The 20,510-nt window shown below is 39.6% G+C and overlaps 1 protein-coding gene across 2 annotated transcripts in view; it reads right to left on the bottom strand.

Moving 5' to 3' along the window:
* Positions 1–20,510, bottom strand: part of CERT1 (ceramide transporter 1) — a 73,423-nt gene that overhangs the window by 39,690 nt on the left and 13,223 nt on the right. For both annotated transcript variants that reach the window (XM_072359263.1, XM_072359262.1), the window contains exon 3: positions 8,797–8,913. In XM_072359263.1, the coding sequence (XP_072215364.1) occupies positions 8,797–8,913 (117 nt within the window). The remainder of the gene's footprint in view (positions 1–8,796; positions 8,914–20,510) is intronic.

The raw sequence follows: 20,510 nt of genomic DNA, 5'->3' as shown, positions 1-20,510 counted from the left end.
AGCATGCAAACTCAACACGACACTTGCACAAATACAGCAAAACTAACTATCTACAGACTTAGAGATGAAAAGTAGTTAGTGTCTCACAGTCTCAGTAAGTGGAAAAAAAACAAAACAACACAGTGTTGCGAAGCAGTACAGTTTGCAAGAGCCACAAAAAAATTCTACATTCTTTTCAACATCTGTAAGACCATCAGTAAGAACAATGAATCCAGTTGTGGTGCTGTACTTCAGAGAAAGCTGAGAACTGAGTTTGGAAGACTGATACAAGGAAGAGAGTAGTAAAATATGCTCATATTAGGAATGACTGAGGAAAGGAGAGCTATTCAGTCTAGTAGAACAGACAAGAAATCTTAAGTGCAGCAGAAACGATGGAAATAATCTCTTCTCCATAATGACTCTAAGACCACTTTTAAAGAAAAACTCAGAGCAGATGAGAATGGTATGAAAGAAATCCTCCCAGCAGCAGAAATAATGTAGTGGTCCCATGACCACACAGTGTTACAGTACTCAATAGTCTAACTTACCATCACACACAGTTTTGAATAATACTGAGACAAACTCATCCTTAAGGGAGGAATTAACTAATTAAATGTTAAGACCCTAGAGGAGTTCTCTTTAGTTTCTTTCTTTTCTGGTGCTATACTGGTCAGGGATCACTGAAGAACAAAAAAGAAAAGCCAGCATTTACTGCTAAGGGGCTGATGAACTTCAGAAGCTAAGAAAGTTACTTACAGTTGAAATAACTACATCTTTCAGCTGGGCATTTCCCACTTCAGCCTGAGATTCAGGCCAAAATCCAAAATAAATAAGCATATTACTGCAGAATTCAGAAGATTATTACTGGACTTAAATTTCTGTTTAGTTATTAGGGAGTGTTTTTGCAAATTTGACTTTGAAGGGAGATGTCAAATGTGAATACACAAGAACCTAAGTTACATGGTTTATGTCAACATATGACTGTGACAGAACTGCAGCAAGACCAGACTGAAGTTAGTATTTGAGGAATATTCACATATAGGATATTCACTTTCTTCCTCCTCTCCAGATCTCAACAGCTATTGCTGACAAAGCAAATTATTTTTAAATCACACATCAGTGAAACACCTGAATTCCAGGAGAGGAAGTAGATGGGGAAATGGCAACAGACAATTTCTGTTTCTTCCCACTATAGGGCATTTCTGAAAATACTGTTGGCAATTTTATTAAAAAAGAGTTATCATCTAGAATGTGCTTATAACTAACATTCACGGGACAACATTAAAAGAAATACTATTTGCTAGAAGTGACTTTACAGCAATTCAGTAAGCTTATCAAAATATACTTAAAGGCAAAAAAAAGTCTGAAGATCACCTGCACAGTGTTTCTGTATATATGTAAATGCAGTCTATATAAATACACAAACAACTTATTTTAGTGGCTCTACAAAGACCTGACAAACAGCAAAACGAAATCTAAGGTACTAATAGCAGAAGTCTGATCTTTGTTTAACTTCAGAGTTTAAAAAGGTTGTCATGTTAGTATGTTGAACAAAAACATTTTGATAGAATTCTTACTCTGCACGTACTTTTCTATTCAATTTTAATTATCTTACTAAGGCATGCAATACATTTGGATTTGGATCCATTTGCATGTCTTTACTGGCATTACACGTAAACTAGTGCAGTCTCTGGATAGAACTAGAAACTTGTAAAAGGAGAAGAAAGATTGTCTTAGAATTTCATAGCTTTCAGCTGTTGAAAGCCTGTGAACAAACTCAATGTGTTACAGTATCCTTTCTACAGTTTATTTATTGATACATTGAGCTCTCTTTTCAAAAACTAAAGCTCCATGATGTCAGTTTCTGACTAGATTAGCTAGCTAGTAAGTTCTTGCTGTGCTATCAACTAATAGAACAAAATAGCATGAGAAAGTTGTCTTCAATAGCATTTTTCAAACCTTTTTTTAGCATGGCTAACAAACAAATAATGTGATAGATAAATATTTATACAGTATTCCAACAAAAGTCTCAATTAAGCACTGTTAACGTGGAATTACTTGAATGGTTATTTAGCTGAAGGGATAGGTAGATGCACTTAGGCCTCGGTTGGAAGTTGAAACATTTCAATTACAAAAAAAATAGAAAATAGAGGTATTCCAGGTGCTTATTCATCAAGTTAGAAGAGAAACTTAATATTTTCTCTGAGCTTCAAATTAGTTACTCTTGTATAACCCCTCACATTTAGTCAAAATATAAGCATACCTAGTCTACTTAGACAAAAGGATGAGATCAATTTAAAGAAATACTTAAATATACCTCAGTATTTTAGTCAGCATCCTTCACACAGAAGCCTTTCTGTACTATGAATGGACTTAAGAAATCTGACATCAGCGTAACCTTTTAGATTTGGAACAATTTGAATGGCTTGAGGACTCTTTTAAGAGGACTTCATAGGTTACTTGGTTACAATGAAGATGCTTCAAGAGCATATTACACAGAGGTACTCAGCGTTTAGCTGCTAGGAGTTTTGCTTTGTACAGTGTAGGACTTAACACTGAACTTTCGAAAACCAGACTCTACCCCTTGCTTTCTCCTCAGAAATGGGGAAAACAAGCCAGCAGGTAGATTTCTAAACAAAACCTCAGCAACTGTTCAACTCTGGTGTTAGATGAATGTGACAAAATGTCACTAACATTCAGGTCATTTGCTATAAATCAGTTAATTTATCCAGATTATTCCTAGGGAGAATTGTAATTCTCATTCACCCTGTCATTATTTACATCTTGGGAAAGTAGTGCAAATTAATAAGGAAAAATTTTAATTCAACCGAAACAGAGTGTAACAAATGAAAACATTAGGTTAGTATATGAAAGCATATACGAACAAGGAAACCTTCCTTGTTTATTCATACTATATTGAACACTTTCATTTTGCTTTCTTGAAGTTGCAGTCAGCTGAGGTTCACATCCTCTATGTGTAAACCCAGATGTTTTCTCACTCACATTACAGAGCTAATAGTGTTAGAAATTCCATACTCCATTTTAAAACTAGCACGTAGACTTGGAGTTGGTCCTTGAATATATTGTTTAAGAAGAAGGTAACTTTTCAAAAGCACCAGCTCCTTGGTGCCTTCTACCATCAATATTTTTACACCAGAGAAATAAGGAAACCAACTCCGCTTTTGAGTTCTTCGGCAAAATGCAATGCCATTTGATCCATCTAAGAAAAGGTCATTAGCCATCTCAGACCCGACAGCCCCTTGAATTACAACAGAATAGCTCCCTAATGAAACACACCTTTACAATCAGATAATTTACCTGCTCAGTACATTTATTGAAATATTAGCAGAAAGGAATCATCATTACACATGAGCCATTTTTTCATCATTTGCCTAAATGCTCTCTTAGACTTCCCTTCCTCTTGTTCCAGGAAATTAATAAGCACTTTAGAAGCTATAATTAAAACATTTCATCTGCATTCAAGAACTTCAACACAAGAAAAGGCTAATACACTGATAAAAGCAAACAGCAGCAAATTCTAACAATTTTATGCTTGAACATTAGATGTTTTACATTTCTCAGCTACCAGCTACTCATTGATGTTGCGAAGCAGTAAGTTTTTCTAAGTCTACTCACACACAAATTTAAAGTTCAATGTAAATCAGTGTTTTCTCTGTTCAGAACACAATGAAACAGTCAAGTTTCAGTCTCTTTCATACTCTAAAGATAAACAACCTTGTGAAATGCTACAGTAAGTCTCACAAATGTACTTTTGTTAGCAAACAGCTTAAGCAGCCTACCAGAACTATCTACCCACTCAGCAAACAACAAAGAGCTTCAAAAACAAAAAAGCACAGAGTTTTATGTAGCAATACTCAAGTTAATAAAAATGATTGCTTAGTACAGGAAATAATTTTCTCTCTCAGTTTTGTTCAAATTATGTTAACAATTCTAGAACACAGCTGTCAAACAAAAGCAAATTTTACTTGCTCACAATAGCTTTTAAAGGACTTCTGCTTCAGTTTTATTGACCTGATCAGGAAAACTGCTTCAGAAAATTAAGGAGTAAGTAGGTAAAAACTTCAACTTTTTGTCTCATAAAGGTTCATCATCATAGTATTTCCCATCTGACAAAAGAATGATAACAAACACTATTTGCCTTGAACAGCAGGCAGTCTAGACTAAAAAGGAACATGCAGGAAGATTGAAAATACAAACAACAACAACCTCAATGAAAAAAACGCACAAATCAAATAATGCGCTAACTCATTCACCAAACCTAGTTTAAATTTCAGCTCAAAGTTAGGGAACAATTTCTGTGTACCTACACGTACAAAAACTCCCGTGCCTATAAAAGCAGCTTCTGAAATGCCAGCTCTATGGATGTCTAATTCAACAGCTTGTCTGATGCATCCTCTTATGAGTTAGGCAGAACTTCCATGAGGACTCTGAAAAAGGATTTCAGAGCCTTGGGACTACAGGTAAAGGGTTCGGGAGCACAAGTTGTGTTCACCTCTACCCCTCCTGCTTCAGGGAAAAATGAGGGATTCAATATAACTGGCCAACAGATCAATACCTGGCTCCAAGCTTGGTGTGCCCGGCAGGGGTTTGGGTTTTTTGACCTTGGATCCCACCGGTCAAAAGGAATCTTCAGAAGAGAATTGGATAGATTCATCCAGAGGGCTTTAAACTCGTTATGAAGGGGGGTGGGGCAGTAGCTGGGGCCACCAAAATGGAAACTGCATGCAGTGTCCCTGTGCTTGCAAGAGAGGGGTGTGCTTCTAAACCCACAAGTTCTTGGCCCTTGGTGAAGGAGGAGGATGACTCGCCTCTTGTAGGAAAAACATGAGGGCTGGTGTTAAGCTGGTGGCTGTGGAAATGCCTAATAGTAGTCACAAGGTCACAAGTTAGGGCTTGCTGCTGCAAGGAGGCCAAGCTCAGGTGCCTTTATGCTAATGCGCGCAGCATGGGTAATAAACAAGAGGAGCTGGAGGCCATTGTTTGTTCAGAAAATTTTGATATAGTTGCCGTCACTGAAACGTGGTGGAATGACTCCCACACATGGAGTGCAGTGATTGAGGGCTACCAACTTTTTTAAAAAAATAGGCTAGGTAGGAAAGGTGGTGGTGTAGCTCTCTATATTAAAAAAGATTGTGAATGCATGGGAATCAATAACAGTGATGACAGGGTTGAAAGCTTATGGATCAGAATAAAAGCCAAGGCCAACAATACCGATGTTATTGTGGGAGTTTGCTACAGGCCACCTACCCAGGATGATGAGGTGGATGAGATGCTTTATAGGCAATTGGGGGAGGTCTCGAGGTCACTCCCCCTCATTCTGGTGGGGGATTTCAACTTCCCAGACATCTGCTGGGATTACAATACAGCAGACAGGGAACAGTCTTGGAGTGTGTGGGAGATAACTTCCTGACACAGTTGGTGAAGGAGCCGACGAGGGGAAACAAAACTCTGGACCTGCTGTTTGTTAACAGAGATGGTCTGGTGGGGGATGTAAAGGTTGGAGGCCGTCTGGGACAAAGTGATCATGAAATGCTAGATTTCTCGATCCTTGTCGAACCGCGGAGGGGAGTCAGCAGAACTGCCACCTTGGACTTCCGGAGGGCGGACTTCAACCTCTTTAGGACTATAGTTGAGAAGGCCCCCTGGGGGGTATCTTTGGAGAGTGTGGGAGCCCAGGAAGGTTGGGAATACTTTAAGGAAATTGTCCTAAAGGCGCAGGAGCTGACTGTCCCAAAATCACAAAAGATGAGCCGACGGGTAAGGAGGCCGGGCTGGCTGACCAGAGACCTTTCGCTTGATCTAAAGAACAAAAAGAGAGTTTACGGTCTCTGGAAGAATGGGGGAGCTACTTATGACGATTACAGGTTTGTAGTGAGGCTGTGCGGGGAGAAAATTAGGAAGGCCAAGGTGCAGCTAGAACTGAGCTTGGCTTCTAAGGTTAAGGAGAATAGTAAATGTTTTTATAATCACATCAACGCCAAGAGGAAGGCTAGGGAAAATCTCCATCCCTTGTTGGATTCTGAGGGCAACTTGGTCAGGATCAGGACAAGGATCAGGACAAGGCTGAGGTACTTAATACCTTCTTTGCCTCAGTCTTCAATAGTTATGCTTGTAACTTCCTGGGAATGCAGCCCCCTGCACTGGTAGATGGGAAGGGGGAACAAAATGAGCCCTGCGTGATCTGCGATGAGATGGTTCTGGACCTACTTCGAAAGCTGGATGTTTATAAGTCCATGGGGCCGGATGGGTTGCACCCTAGAATGCTGAGGGAGTTGGCGGATGTGGTCGCCAAACCACTGTCCATAATTTTTCAGCAGTCTTGGCTGACTGGGGATGTCCCGGTGGATCGGAGGCTGGCGAATGTGATGCCTATCTTCAAAAAGGGCCGGAAAGATGATCCTGGCAGCTACAGGCCCATCAGTCTCACCTCGGTGCCTGGGAAGGTTATGGAAAGGATAATCTCAGGTATCATCATAGATGAACTAAAGGTCAGCCAAGGGATCAGGCCTAGTCAGCATAGGTTTATGAATGGTAGATCCTGCCTGACTAACCTGATTTCATTCTATGACAAGGTGACCCGCTTAGTAGATGAAGGAAAGGCTGTCGACGTGGTCTACCTGGCCTTCAGTAAGGCCTTTGACACTGTCCCCCATAACATTCTGGTAGAGAAGCTGGCTGCCCGTGGTTTGGATGGGCGCATGCTCCGCTGGGTAAAGAACTGGTTGGATGGCCGGGCCCAGAGAGTTGTGGTCAATGGAGTGGAATCCAGTTGGCGGCCGGTCACAAGTGGTGTCCCCCAGAGCTCGGTGCTTGGGCCGCTTCTGTTTAACATCTTCATTGATGATTTGGATGAGGGGATTGAGTGCACCCTCAGTAAGTTCGCAGACGACACTAAGCTGGGAGAGAGTGTTGATCTGCCTGAGGGGAGAAGGGCACTACAGAGGGACCTGGATAGACTTGATCGATGGGCCAAGGTTAATGGAATGAGTTTCAACAGGGCCAAGTGTCAGATCCTGCAATTTGGTCACAACAACCCCAGGCAATCCTACAGGCTCGGGGAAGTGTGGCTGGAAAGCTCCCAGATGGAAAGGGACCTTGGTGTGCAAATGGACAGTCGGCTGAATATGAGCCAGCAGTATGACCAGGTGGCCAAGAGGGCCAATGGCATTCTGGCTTGTATCAAGAATGGTGCGGTGAGCAGGACTAAGGAAGTCATCCTGCCCCTGTACTCAGCATTGGTGAGGCCTCACCTCGACTACTGGGTCCAGTTTTGGGCACCTCAGCACAAGAAAGACATGGAGGTACTGGGGCAGGTCCAGAGAAGGGCAACGAGGCTCGTTAAGGGCTTGGAGAATCAGCCCTATGAGGAGAGGCTAAGGAAGCTGGAAGCTGGGGCTGTTTAGTCTGAGGAAGAGGAGGCTGAGGGGAGACCTTATCGCTCTCTTCCAGTACCTGAAAGGTTCTTACAGTGAGAGTGGGGCAGGTCTCTTCTCACTAGTGACATATGACAGGACGAGGGGAAATGGCCTCAAGTTGCACCAGGGCAAGTTTAGGTTGGATATTAGAAAGAAATTCTTTACAGAAAGGGTGGTTAGGTACTGGAATGGGCTCCCCAGGGAGGTGGTTGAATCGCCATCCCTGTATGTGTTGTTTTTTTGGTTTTTTTTTTTAGAGACAGGCTACTGGTTAGGCTGCAGTTGGACTTGATGATCTTCAAGGTCTTTTCCAACCTGGGTAATTCTATGATTCTATGATTCTCTTGAGATATTTCTTTCACATGTTACAAGATTAACACATTGCAGGATTCTTGTCTCAAAAATACCCACAGATTAGATATGTATTTTTTTCCCCACAAGATTAAGGAAAACAATCCTAGTTTTGCAACTGAATTTTGTATGCTTTCATGTTGTCTGTATCACAGTGAAGGCAAGATGTCAAGCTATAAAAGGACAACTTGCTGAAAGACAGCACACAAATTTTAAGACCTTTTACTGCTTATTTTAAAGCTGCCCCAATAAAAGTTGAAACTTCTCAATTACACCCATTGAGAGTCCATTGAGAAGCTCAAGGTAAAGATACAAATAAAGTATAAAATTAATTATGTACCTACTTATGTATCTTTTTAAATTTATATTCCTGTAGCACTGGTGTAACCCAGATACCAATGTTATGTTGTACTGGATATTGTAGTTAAACTTAACAACCTGAGGCAGTGTCTATCTTGTACCTGGAAACAGACTGGATGTCTTGTACATTATGTTCTGTAAAAATATCTGACCTTCAAGCCCTTTAAGTAAAATAATAATAATAATAATAATGGAATTCAAAAGCACAGAACAATAAAGCTGAAATGATTAATGAAGAGTAGGGTGTTAGAAGACAAGGACACAAGAGACAGCAATTAGATTGAGAAAAAGCAGCCAAAAGAACAACAGCTGAACCATATAAAAACAGAATCATAATCTAAAAGAATGGACTCCAAGACAAACAAGTTTAAAATCTAGGACAGATAACAAACAGTTTGGTAATGAGAGGATGCACAGAACCAATAAAAAGCAACCTAAGTATGATGCAACTTTTTTCCTTTTTCAAGCTAGAGGAAGGTTCTCAGTTGTTAGCTCCTACTTAGGAAGGGTAAGAAATACACTCCAAAGGAATTTATTTATTTAAACTCACTGCTTCAAGATTGGAACTTTTGTCTGTCACATACAGCTTCACTTCAGCACTTTCATGGAAGCTTACCACTCTCCACAAGGATCAGTGGATCTAACATCTGAGAAAGAAAATAAGACTTACCTTGTGTTGTTCTATTGCATCTACCCACTGTTGTCTGTGGTCTGGGTCCTGAGCTCGAAGGTACCAAACACTATCATTTACACTAATATCAAATCTGCATTCATCAAAGTTGTGGGGCTGTGAATAAAAAAAGAGTGCAAGAAACACTAGAATTAGTAACACGACCAAGAATATCTGAAAGAATATTCTGACATTCAAACACTGTAATTAGCAAGGCTTATCTGTATAGCCTTGAATTTGTCTTAGATTCTGAATGCCATTTTATGTAGCTCTCTTTTACAATGTAGTATGATGTAGATTGTATAGTACACTTTCACAATGAAAAGCACCTATTTTCTGAAAAAGAAGCTGAAATGAAAAGTGTGAGACAGAAGCCAAACTGCTCAATATGTTCTTATTAAAGAAAAATGATCATAACAAGTGTCCTACACACATACTGACCAAACTTGCAAGCCAATTCTTTAGCAACTAGTGGACACAGAGCAAAGTACACTACTACTATTCTTTTTCTGTTTCGGAGCAAGAGATGAACTCAGGTTACTGCTGGTAGTACTGATTTTAGACGGAAGGCAAATGTACAATGTAGCAAAACACACTAAGCCAGAACCATAAAAACTGACTGCAACAAAATGACATGGAAGAGAAAAAAAGGAAGCTGTTGCACCCTCAGTCTCCAGCTATTTTTGCCATTTAAGACAAGAATATCAGATATCTGAAAGCAACATTCAATCCCTTCCCAGAACACTACCTGAATGCACCTAAACTTACAATGAAGGCAGATGAGATGTAAAGGGGGACAAAATAATCTCATCTGCCTTGCACCCTGACATTGTCAAAATTAATCCTTAGCAAACATCCAAGAGAGTACAGATTTTCCCTTTATTAAGTCTTATTGTGACAGCTGAATACCTTCTTTAATTTTTCTGCTACATGAAAGTAAAATTCTGCAAAACGTAAAAATATGGCAGGAAGCTAAAAGGCTCTTGGCTTAAGGCAAATGATCTCAAGGTTCTTTTTTAGCTTCTTCTATTTGTTCAAGAATCTGGACCTAAGCTCAAAATAGAAATTTTAACTTCCCACAGAAAGGACAGCTACTAACAAAATTGACAATCATGTGCATTAGATAACTTCTATTAATTACTTAATTCTAGCAATTTTCAAAACTAATTATGTATGCTGTTTTTACTGGACCAAAGAATACAGATACACAAGGGACATCACATTTTCTCATCTTTTTGTCTTTCAAAGTGCATTTTGTACATGATTATTACAATATATGGGAAATATGTTTAACTGCCTTAGATTAGCAAATCTGCCATATCGACAGTTTAAGCTTGTAAATGTGTTCCCAATCACTCTTCTATCAGGCTCTCTTTTGGCTGTGTGTTGGGGTATTACACATTTAAAGAAATGGAAGACTTTCCCAGAAACTGTCCCAAAAGCAAACATACAGCAATTAGCTATCAAAGTTCTTGCTGCCATGAGAGTAATCTGCCTGCCTCTATTTCAGACTGTCTGGGAGGAGTTAAAAGCAATAGTATGGTTTATCCAGTTAGAAAGCTTTTAGAACAGAAAAGCCTGCATTCCTATGCACAACTTATTTCTCTTATAACCTGTCAGAAAATTTCTTCCTCTCTCTCTCATCTAAACAACTTTTACTGTAATTTAAGACCATTGCTTATTTGCATTTTTCAAAGGCATGTTTATGTATTTCCTTTCTTTACACAGCAACTCAAAATACATTTGAAAAAGGAAAAAAAAAGTTTTGTTAGTAAGACATAGTAGGGAAGAGATTTACTTGAGGTCTAGTTACAAACTGAACACCCCAATTCCAGGCTGTGTGCTGGATTTACACTTCTGCATTTTACTTACAATTAAGAGTGGACAACCTGAAAATGAGGTCAAGGCTTCAGAAGTGGGGAGGCTGCAGGGGTGGCTCCTGTGAGCAAATCCCAGCAGCTGCCCCATGTCAGATCACAGCCAGACCCAGCTGCTGGAGAAGGGACCTGCTGCTGCCATAGCTAAACCACGAGTAACTCTGGGTGTGCTCCAGGAGAGCAAATTTTAAAAAGGCCTCTGTGTGTAGGCACTGGGGCCTGCCCTGTGCTGGACACAAGTGGTTCTATCTGGCCCCAGTTGGCTCTATCAGCTAAGCTGGTGGTGCAGCAGTGAAAGCATAAAAAGGAAGGCATGAGGAAACAAACGAACAAGCAAGCTGTGTAGCAGAACCTGGGAGGGGAGTGAGGGAACTAAGAAATAACCCTGTGAACGTCCAGGTCAGAGAAAGAGGAGATGCTACACGCACAGGGGCAGAGATTTTCCTGCAACCACTGGAAGAGACTACAGTGCCACAGAAGTTTCCCTACAGCCCATGAAGAGGATGATGGTGAAGCAGAAAACTGAACAGCAGGCCTTGCAGGATCCCATGCTGCTGCAAGGAAATGTGCCTTGAAGGAAGCTGCAGCCTGTCAGATGGACCCCCAGTGAGGCAAAAGAAGTGCAAAGATAAAGGACTTGCAGAAACACACTGTTATGAACTGACTGCAGCCCCCATTCCCATTCTCACCACTAGGAGAGCTGAGAGGAAGTAGAAAAGTCGGCCGTGAAAGAGGAAAATTGAATCTAAGAAGGGAGAAGTACAGAGGAAGGGGATTTTAGTTTTACCTGTGTTTTGCAAGCCAACTCCGTTTTTAACTGCCTATAAATTTATTTTGCCTGAGCATTTCCCCATTACATTAACCAGTAGGTGGTCCCCCTAGTTTTTGTCTTAAAACACAAGCTTTTTATCTTATATTCTCTGCTAGTGCTGTTAAGCAGAGGGAGTGAGAGAGCAGCCAGGCAGGGGGGTCTGGAAGACAGCCAAGGTCAACCCACCACAGTAATCTAGAAAGTCATTATAAGCATAGATTGTGAGTAATGTACGTCTTAGGAAGAACAAGAAGGGACAAGGCTTGTTCCAAATTAGAGGCAAGATTTTTGCTGCACGTAGTCAAACTTCAGGAAAGGAAACTATTTCTAAAGAAAAATACAGGAATGATGCTTGTAAGAGAAAATAATGTCATGACAGGATACAACAAGGAGACCATTAGGAAGAACATCATTCAGGCTGTTTTAAAAAGTGGTGACTCCAGACAGAAATATACTAACTTGACTAAATACTTCTCCTTGGTATTTAACAGGGAAAAAGAGATCACGTTTTCAGACCTATCTTGTGTGAGGTAAATTTCTTATCAAATATAGTGTTAATACATTTTGATTAACTGCGAGATTGTGTAATGAATTTTAAGAGCCACTTATTATATAGTATATAACTTTGAAATTGTATGTCTTTCCACCTCACTACCTTCTATTCAACAGCTTTTTATACATAATTTTCAGTCATTTTAAATGTTGTAGGGAATGAAAATTGTTCCTTTGCAGTTTGAATCTGTTAAGGACAAAGAAATTTGCAAATATAACTTTAAGATCACAGAATCACAGAATTGCAGGGGCTGGAAGGGACCTTTAGAGATCATCGAGTCCAACCCCCCTGCCATAGCAGGCTCCCTACACCATGTCACACAGGTAGGTGTCCAGGAGGGTCTTGAATATCTCCAGAGAAGGAGACTCCACCACCTCCCTGGGCAGCCTGTTCCAGTGCTCTGTCACCATCACCATAAAGAAGTTCTTAAGAAGATGTGCACTTCCTGAAATATGGATAAGATTTTTCACTTGCTCTTTTTTCACTTGCTAAATAATCCCAACCTTCGCAAATTCCCCATGCTGATTTTCACATCAAAGTTGAAGTACAGTTTTCATAGGCACTTTTACAATTAATTCTTTATATCATATAACCCAATTTCTTAAAATTACTTTAGGTTTTATAGTTAACATCAACACAAGAGCACACAAAGTGTTCATACTTTTTTCTCCCCAATTTATTCCCACTGTCAAAATCTTCACCTTGGTTTTAGTTTCACCTCTCAAACTGCAGTATTTCTCTAGTTTTTGGTACATGCTGCTTAATGTTAAGCCTACAGCCACTGTAAATGGTGGGAATATCTTTGATTTTACTACCTGTTATTTTATACTCCTTACACTAACTTCCTCTTCTTCTCCTGCATCAAGTAAGCAACTTTCTGAGGTTGTCAGTGACATGTTTCTATAGCTTATAAGCTATTAGATCCTCTGTGTTTTAACTTGAAGTTAACAGTCCACCACTTCCTAAATTACCAATTATGCACCTCCATCATGTGTTCATTATGCATCCTCCTGGTGTGAGGAGTCTCACTTGCTTATCTAAACAGACACCGTTTTAAATTTTGCTTCAAAATTAACAAGGATTATAGACAAAGCTGAGTGTATTCTGATACTGCTTGTCCTCTACAATATTACTGTATCCTATACATAACATTCTGGAATGATGTATGGACCAAGCTGGAAATTAGAGGATAAAGGAGGTTCTGCCATTTGAGTGAATACATGTAGGGCTGGAAAACACTGAATGACTTATGAGAACAAATGGGGAGATACACGGATTTTGTTATGTGGCAGCTGCTCTGATCTCTTTTCTGAGGATGAAGAGAGAGCTTGTTCAGATATTGTGGAACTGGAGAATTTTAAGAAGCCACAAAATGATGCAGGAAGGAATTCCTGAGTTCTACCTGAATGATGGAAAAACTGGCAGATGAGTTGTACCTTGCACTGCAAGAAAGTAACACTGTTCACTGTTGGAAAAAGAGCATATATTCAGTCCCACTGAACCAACAAACATTATTTATGACAGCCTGGCTTGCAACTCATTTTCCAGGGCTTAACTGTTCATGTCCACTTTTATTAACAGTTGGACTTGATGACCTCAGAGATCTTTCCCTTCCAAAATGATTCTACGGTTAGAAGTAAAAAAGTTGCTACTTATCAAGACAACTACATTTACAAGATATTTCAGGCTTGCAGGTACAGCTCCAGAGTTCCAACTTGGTATTTTCATATTTTCTCATCAGAGGAAGTGAAAAACAAAATACAACAATTCTACTCGTATCCTCAGTGGAAGAGAAATGATCCTGCACTGGATTATCCCTATACAGATTCCAGCTCAGCACAGCTGAGAGTATTCAAATCGGTATTCAAAATACTTCAAATTCCATTTACATAGGAAAAAGAAGCTTGAGTGAATTTTACTTATGTGAGGTTCTTACATTCTTAAAAGCTGAGAATCAGTGTTCTTAATAGCTCTAGGTATTCTGGTTTAAGATATACAAAGTAGAGCCATTGAAAAACAACAACAAAACAACATGAACCAGAAAAAACATTGTTCATTTTTCAGTTTTCTATTAAACGTTTTGACTGCTAACTTCCTACATGAAAAAAGAATGAGAAGCTCCGTTCACTTACTCTAGGCTATTCTGAAAGGGGGAAAAAAAAAAAATCAAGTTTCATATTTTAGCTTAGATCTATCACTAAGTTCTCTGATAATGTTTAAAAGTTAACTGATCAGTCACTCGCACCTTTCAAGCTTTCTATCTGAAGACAACTTCATAAAACCTGCGTAACAAAAGGCATTCCTTCACAGGAACACATCTTAAGCAATCTTTACTTACAATTTTGCAACAGTTACATTAGAGACTAAAACAGGCGGTACATAATATTTGAATTCACCATAAGACCATTCTATGGATACTGTTCATTCATTTGTGAGGTCTTAACAGCAGTGATAATTCACAGAAACATAACGTGTTCTAGTAGGATTAACATGAAAATTGTTGATGTTTTTTCTGGAATCTGTCTTGAAATAGCCTTTTAAACTAGACTAGAATTTAGAAATTCAAGAATGTTGTGAAGTATTAAGAATTACATGCAGCACAAGAACAAGTCTGCACATTTAGCTAAGGGCAAAATCAACATGGAGCTATGCCAGTTTTTAATTTATTACTCTTGTGTGAAAAAAAAATTACTAGCATCACAAAGCACAAAAACCGTTTCTAAACTTCAGCAATAAAACAGTTTTGTAGCTCTGAAGAAGGTGAACACAGCATTTGTCTTTACCAGGTTTGTATATACTATTAAAGTACGTAACACCTGTGTATTGTAAGCTGCAGTTATCCTGGCAGCAGTATACAGCATTGCTTAGTTAACAACTCTGAAGCAGTTGCACTCTACATATAAAGTTGTCTAGCACCTGAGTCATACTTATACTTGTGTCATCCCTGTCTGAGAGAACTAAAGAGCAGTGATTCTCATTTACCATAGACCTGTATTTTGTCTAACGCCCTACTTTCCTGCTCAGCATTCTAAAACAACTTGCTTTTAGTTCTGCAAACAGAATAACAGCACGAGTACAGTTAATAGCTGTGATGTACAGACTTCAGTTGGATTTATTAACTGTTCCAGCTTCCTTCTGCAGAGAAAATAATACCATTTAGAGTAGTGGAAAAAAAAGTGGCTTAGGAAGCCTAACTTTCTTCAATCAAATAATCTCCCCTGCCCAAAAGTGCTCTTGAAAGTTATGAAATCTATAAAAACACTTAAACCTCCCTTTGTGGTTTGTTTTAAGGACCTCAAACTGGAGAGCTGCTGTAACAGGAAGAATTCTGTGGCAGTGCAGTCAGCTATGACTCATGAGACCAGAGCTGGCTTCAGACTTCCTCAGTAACTGCAGCCAAGTAAATGTTTCTTCATGTAAACTGCCCTTGTTCAAAAATTTAAGAGCTAGGACAGGTTGGCTTTATACATAAAGACCTGGGATGTCTGGGGCCTCTGTTTCAGTAGGATTCTGTACAGCTACCTCAGAACAAAGCTCAGATGCATACAGAAAGGACATTAAGGACTACTGGAGGCCTTTTTTCTTTTTGTAGCATATTCTTGCATGGAAGTGATTTAAGTATTTTTCTTTAAAATGCTGACTCTAGAAGGAGCCCTTGGCACACGCAGATACTCTACATCTCAGACTCTTGAAGGCTGCTAAGTACACCTCTGAAAAACTTTATGAAGATTTTCAAGTGCTTCTGTTCAGTGTCATGCCACCAGCCTGTGTTTTGTTGCCCTGAGTTCTCAGTTGAATGCATACTGCCTGGGGCTGCTGGGGAGGTGGGGGATGTTTGGAGACAGCATTTGAAGTTCTCCAACCTGCTTTACTTCCTGGGGGCATACAGTGACTCCTACTTAGTTACTACTTCCCTGTGTGATAAGAACATTCTTCTGATCCTTGCTTCATCTTAGTTGTGAAAAAGCAGTAGGACATATACTGGTACCAGTGCAGATTTTTCTTCTTGCAACACACAAAAATTTCTGTTTTATCCCTCCAATGTTTTGTCAGGTAGCTGGCTGAGACCTATACTACTTTACAACCACTTCTGAGTATATGGGAGGAAGGGAACACTATGCTAGAGCACAGTGACTTAAAAAATGTAATTGAAATAGACAGAAACGAAGTGAAGAGTAAAAGGAAAAACTTTACTCACAGTTGTAAGGAAAGACTCAAACTGGTCTGGGGACAACATCAGAGACAGGATGATACAACTAAGAAGTGTTGAATAATACCTCATGACCTGTGCTAGATACAACTAGAGAAGGCAATAAAAAGCATTTTCAGCAAACAGGGAAAGCAAGGAAGTTTGTCCACAGCTCAGCAGGGATGAGAATGTAATAGATGGTACAGAAACAATAACTTTGCAAACTGGAGAAAACTTGCAGTAAAATGAAATCTTATCATCAAGAGCAAATCACTTGAATCACGTGTGACCTGCTCTTTCTCTGAACTTGAAGAAAGTCATTACTGATCAACTCAGAGTGATTTTTATTTTTATTAGTAACTTTGCAACAGGTTTTCATTCAGTAAACTCTACAACAGGCTCCAGATTGTTCTGCTGTAGTCCTCCTTCTTTAAACAACAACAACAAAAAAAAAAAAAAAAAAAAAAAAAGAAAAAAAAGAAAAAAAAAAAGAAAAGAAAAGGAGGGAAATAATGCATCTGATTGCAGTTGCCAGAAAAGCATGGAAAAAAAAGCAGTTACCATTTTTATCTTATCATAAAGTCATTATCAGATCTTTGATCATACAGTAAATTATTTTATGATGGTAAATCGTGCATTTATCAAGAGTGAATATTTTATGCCTATCTAATGTTCTTTTGAAGCCTTATTTGGCATTTAATGGAGATTTCTTATCTTGAATTGACTAGTCTAACAAAAGCACTGGCTCACTGCAGTGAGCTGAATGTGTCCTTATTTCTCAGCTACTCAGTGAGTAATTAAACTCCACCACATTGTCTGATTCCCCCTCCTCAAAAGAACAAAGGGAGAAAATCCAATGAGAGGAGACTCACAGAATAAGATAGATCAGTTAGACACAGCATTGGGAGATAAGTGTAATTTACTGTCACTTACTAACATACCAGAGCAGTGAGGACTGAAAAACAAAGGGCTCCCCTTCCCAGTATCTTGTACCTCCTCTCCTTGAACAGCACCGGGCATCAAGGCTGCAGTCAGTCCACAACACTTCAACTCCACCACTCCCCTGCTCCACAAGGGGTTTCTGATTCCACACAAGCTTCAAACACATTTTGCTGTTCTTCATTCCCCCTATCACTACCTAACACTGCTACACAGACACAATATCACTGTAAACAGAGTCCTTTTGTCTTTACAAGTTTTTGAAAGCATTCAGCTTTGTGAGAGCAAAAATTATAATCATGATTTAATACAAATTAAATGAAATCTCAAATTTTGCAAACGTATTTTTAGAACTATTTGTTACCCTAGCTGCCATTCGCAAAGTGGAATTAATTTAGTGTTACACCTCACTGTTCAACATTTTGTGCAAAATGGACTGAAAACACATGAGATGTGGCATGCTTAAATATATTTCATTGTGAACTTAATTTTTCCTAAAACAAATCCAGGTAAATCTAAAAACATGCTTAATTAGAGACGGCCAAAATTTGCAACGGAAAACAAGGTTCTCAGCCAGACAAAACTCAACAACTTGGCTATGCTGTTTCATCTTTACTTGATCTTATTAAGCAACAGGGTCCACTTAGTGTTAAATTAGCAGTGTTTTGGTTTGTTTTCTTTTTTAATAGAGATTGCTGGACGTTATTGCAAGCAAGCATGTAAGACTTTTTTTTTTTAATGTTGTAGTGAACAAACTGTTAGCTGCCCTATGTTTTGCCACCTAAATGGCTCATCACTGATTTGGTGCATGTAAAAATCTTGTAGCAGCACATTTATACCACAGAAAAATCTGAGCAAGGATACTGTTTCAAAAAACAAACAAGCAGCCCAGTATATGTTTTTATGTTCTTTGCTACTATCCAAATATCACATTTAAGACCTCAGGACCTTTGGAAAGCCACTTTCCAAAGAGAGCTGCCTTTCAAAGATTTACTAAAAACATTTAAAACTTTTTCTTTTCAAACTAAAGTAGAGGCCTGCTGCACTTGCAGTAGAAGCACACTGAGCAGGATTTATTATTAGTCTGTTAGTACAGTATGCGTATGTAATGACAGCTTGGCTAAATCCATTGAAAGAATCCTCTCATCTGGGAAACACATTTTTAACTCTACAAGCACACACTGCATGTGTTACCTTAGCAGTTAAACCACATTTTAAATTAGAAGCCTACAGTTCTCAGGAACAAACCTGGTTGATCCAGTTGTTCACATTCAGCAAATAGGCTCCAATGCAAGAGTGATCAAATAAAACTTTGTATTATTTTGTATAGACTCAACTATCCTATAGTCCTATAGTACCCATCTTTCTAGTGTTGTTTTTTGTTTGTTTGTTTTTGTTTTTCTCCAGTTTTCTTTCTATTAATAATATCCAATTACTACGTAGTATTAAGTCAAGCTGCAATGGTTTATATGTAAACATGCCTCTGATCCATGCTATTTCCAACTGCATACTGAGAAAACAATGACTTAATGGGAATTAGACTACAGAATGGAGTGCCCTGCAGAAAACTGCATGCAGTGTTTCTCAGGTATCTGTTAGGTCCAAAATACTTGCAACGCAACAACCATTGGAAAATATCAGAACCCTGTCACCTGTAAGAATCTTAACTTAGAACTGATTTTAAATCACTACAATAACTTTGCAAGGAATCTTATACACAGCAAGACACTAAAGAATTATTAATCAGACAGGAAACAAGGCTGCTTCATTCTAGAATCAGAGAATGAAAAAACTGTGCACATCACTTTACAGAACAAGCAAATATAGGAGCAGGAATTACACATCTACTTCTGCTTTTGTACTGATGAACTACCTTTGTGGTAAATCCCACACTATGTACCTCAGCATACCATGGAAGTTCCAGAAGTTAGGCATGAACTGGTAGGAGTCTTAAATGGATTTCACAAGAGACAAAACCAAAACAGGATACTTTGCCTTAACAGAAAAGCCCTGCTTTGTAGCAGAACAGTTGACAGAGAGTACAGCATGCTAACCTCAGACTTGTGGAGATGGGAATGGAGTGTCCCTATCTGATGAAAGCAGGGGAACTGCACCTAAGCAGCTTGCCATACCCAAGAAAGCAGCACACTAGATCAAGATTTTTAATTACATGCCACATAATTGAAGTTGGAAGGGATCTCTCAATGTTACGCAGTCTATCAATTCTGATCAAGCTGGGCCACCTTGTAGGTTGCATGAGACTCCCCAGGTGTTTTAAATATCTATAAAGGAGACTCCACAACCTTCCTGGGCAACCTGTCCCACTGCTCAGCCACCCTCAGACTGAAGAAGTTTCAATCACATTCAGATGGAGAATCTCACACTTCAGTTTGCGCCTGCTGCCTCTGTCCCAGCAGTGCCCAGCAGCAGGACAAGTCCAGCCTCATCTTCTTGATGCCCTCCCTTACATTTGTATACATTGATGAGAATTTCTCAGTCTTCTCTGGGCTGAACAAACCCAGCTCTCTCAGCAGCTCCTTGTAAGAGATGCCCTGTCCCCAGTCATCTTTGCAGTCCTCCATTGGGCTCCCCTCAGAAGTTCTAGCTCATTTTACCAGACAGCATTCCAGGTGTGGCCTCATCAGTGCTGAGTTGAAAGGGAGGATCAATGGGAAGACCCTCCTTGACCTTCTGGAAACACACTTCCTAGTACACTGAAGGACACTATTGGCCTTCTTGGCCATTTGGGCACACTGCTGACTTATGGTTAACTTTCCACCAGAACTAGCTATGAGGTTGTTATCCCAAAAGCTACTTTCCAGCATGTCAACCCTCAACCAGTACTGATGCATGTGGTTGTTCCTGAATAGGTGCATGACCTGCAGTTGTTACAGTTGATCTTAATGAAGTTCCTCTGTCTGTCCAGGTCTCACTGCATGGCAGCACAACCTTCTGGTATGTCAGCCATACTTCCCAGATTTGTATCATCAGCAATATTGGTAAGGAGGCACTTTGTCCATCCATACACTAAGTTTAACTATTCTGAACATATTACTGACTCAGTGAGAACAACGCTAGCTAAAACACCACCAGCTAGACAGTGGGTGGCTGATCACAAACCTCTGTGCTCTGCCAGCCAGTCAGGTCTCAGTACACCTCACTGTCCACTCATCTGACCCACACTTCCTGAACTTATTTAGGAGCATGTAATAGGAGACAGTGTCAAAAGTCTTCCTGTAGTCAAGACAGACAACACCCATTGCTGTCCCTTCACCCTCCCAGCCAGTCATGACATCATAGAAGCTATCATATTGGTCAAACATGATTTCCTCTTGATGAATCCAT

Source organism: Excalfactoria chinensis, chromosome Z (assembly GCF_039878825.1).
Source record: "Excalfactoria chinensis isolate bCotChi1 chromosome Z, bCotChi1.hap2, whole genome shotgun sequence".
Lineage (NCBI taxonomy): Eukaryota > Metazoa > Chordata > Aves > Galliformes > Phasianidae > Excalfactoria > Excalfactoria chinensis.
Note: the sequence above shows the minus strand (reverse complement) of the source record. Positions and strands in the feature narration are given on the sequence as shown.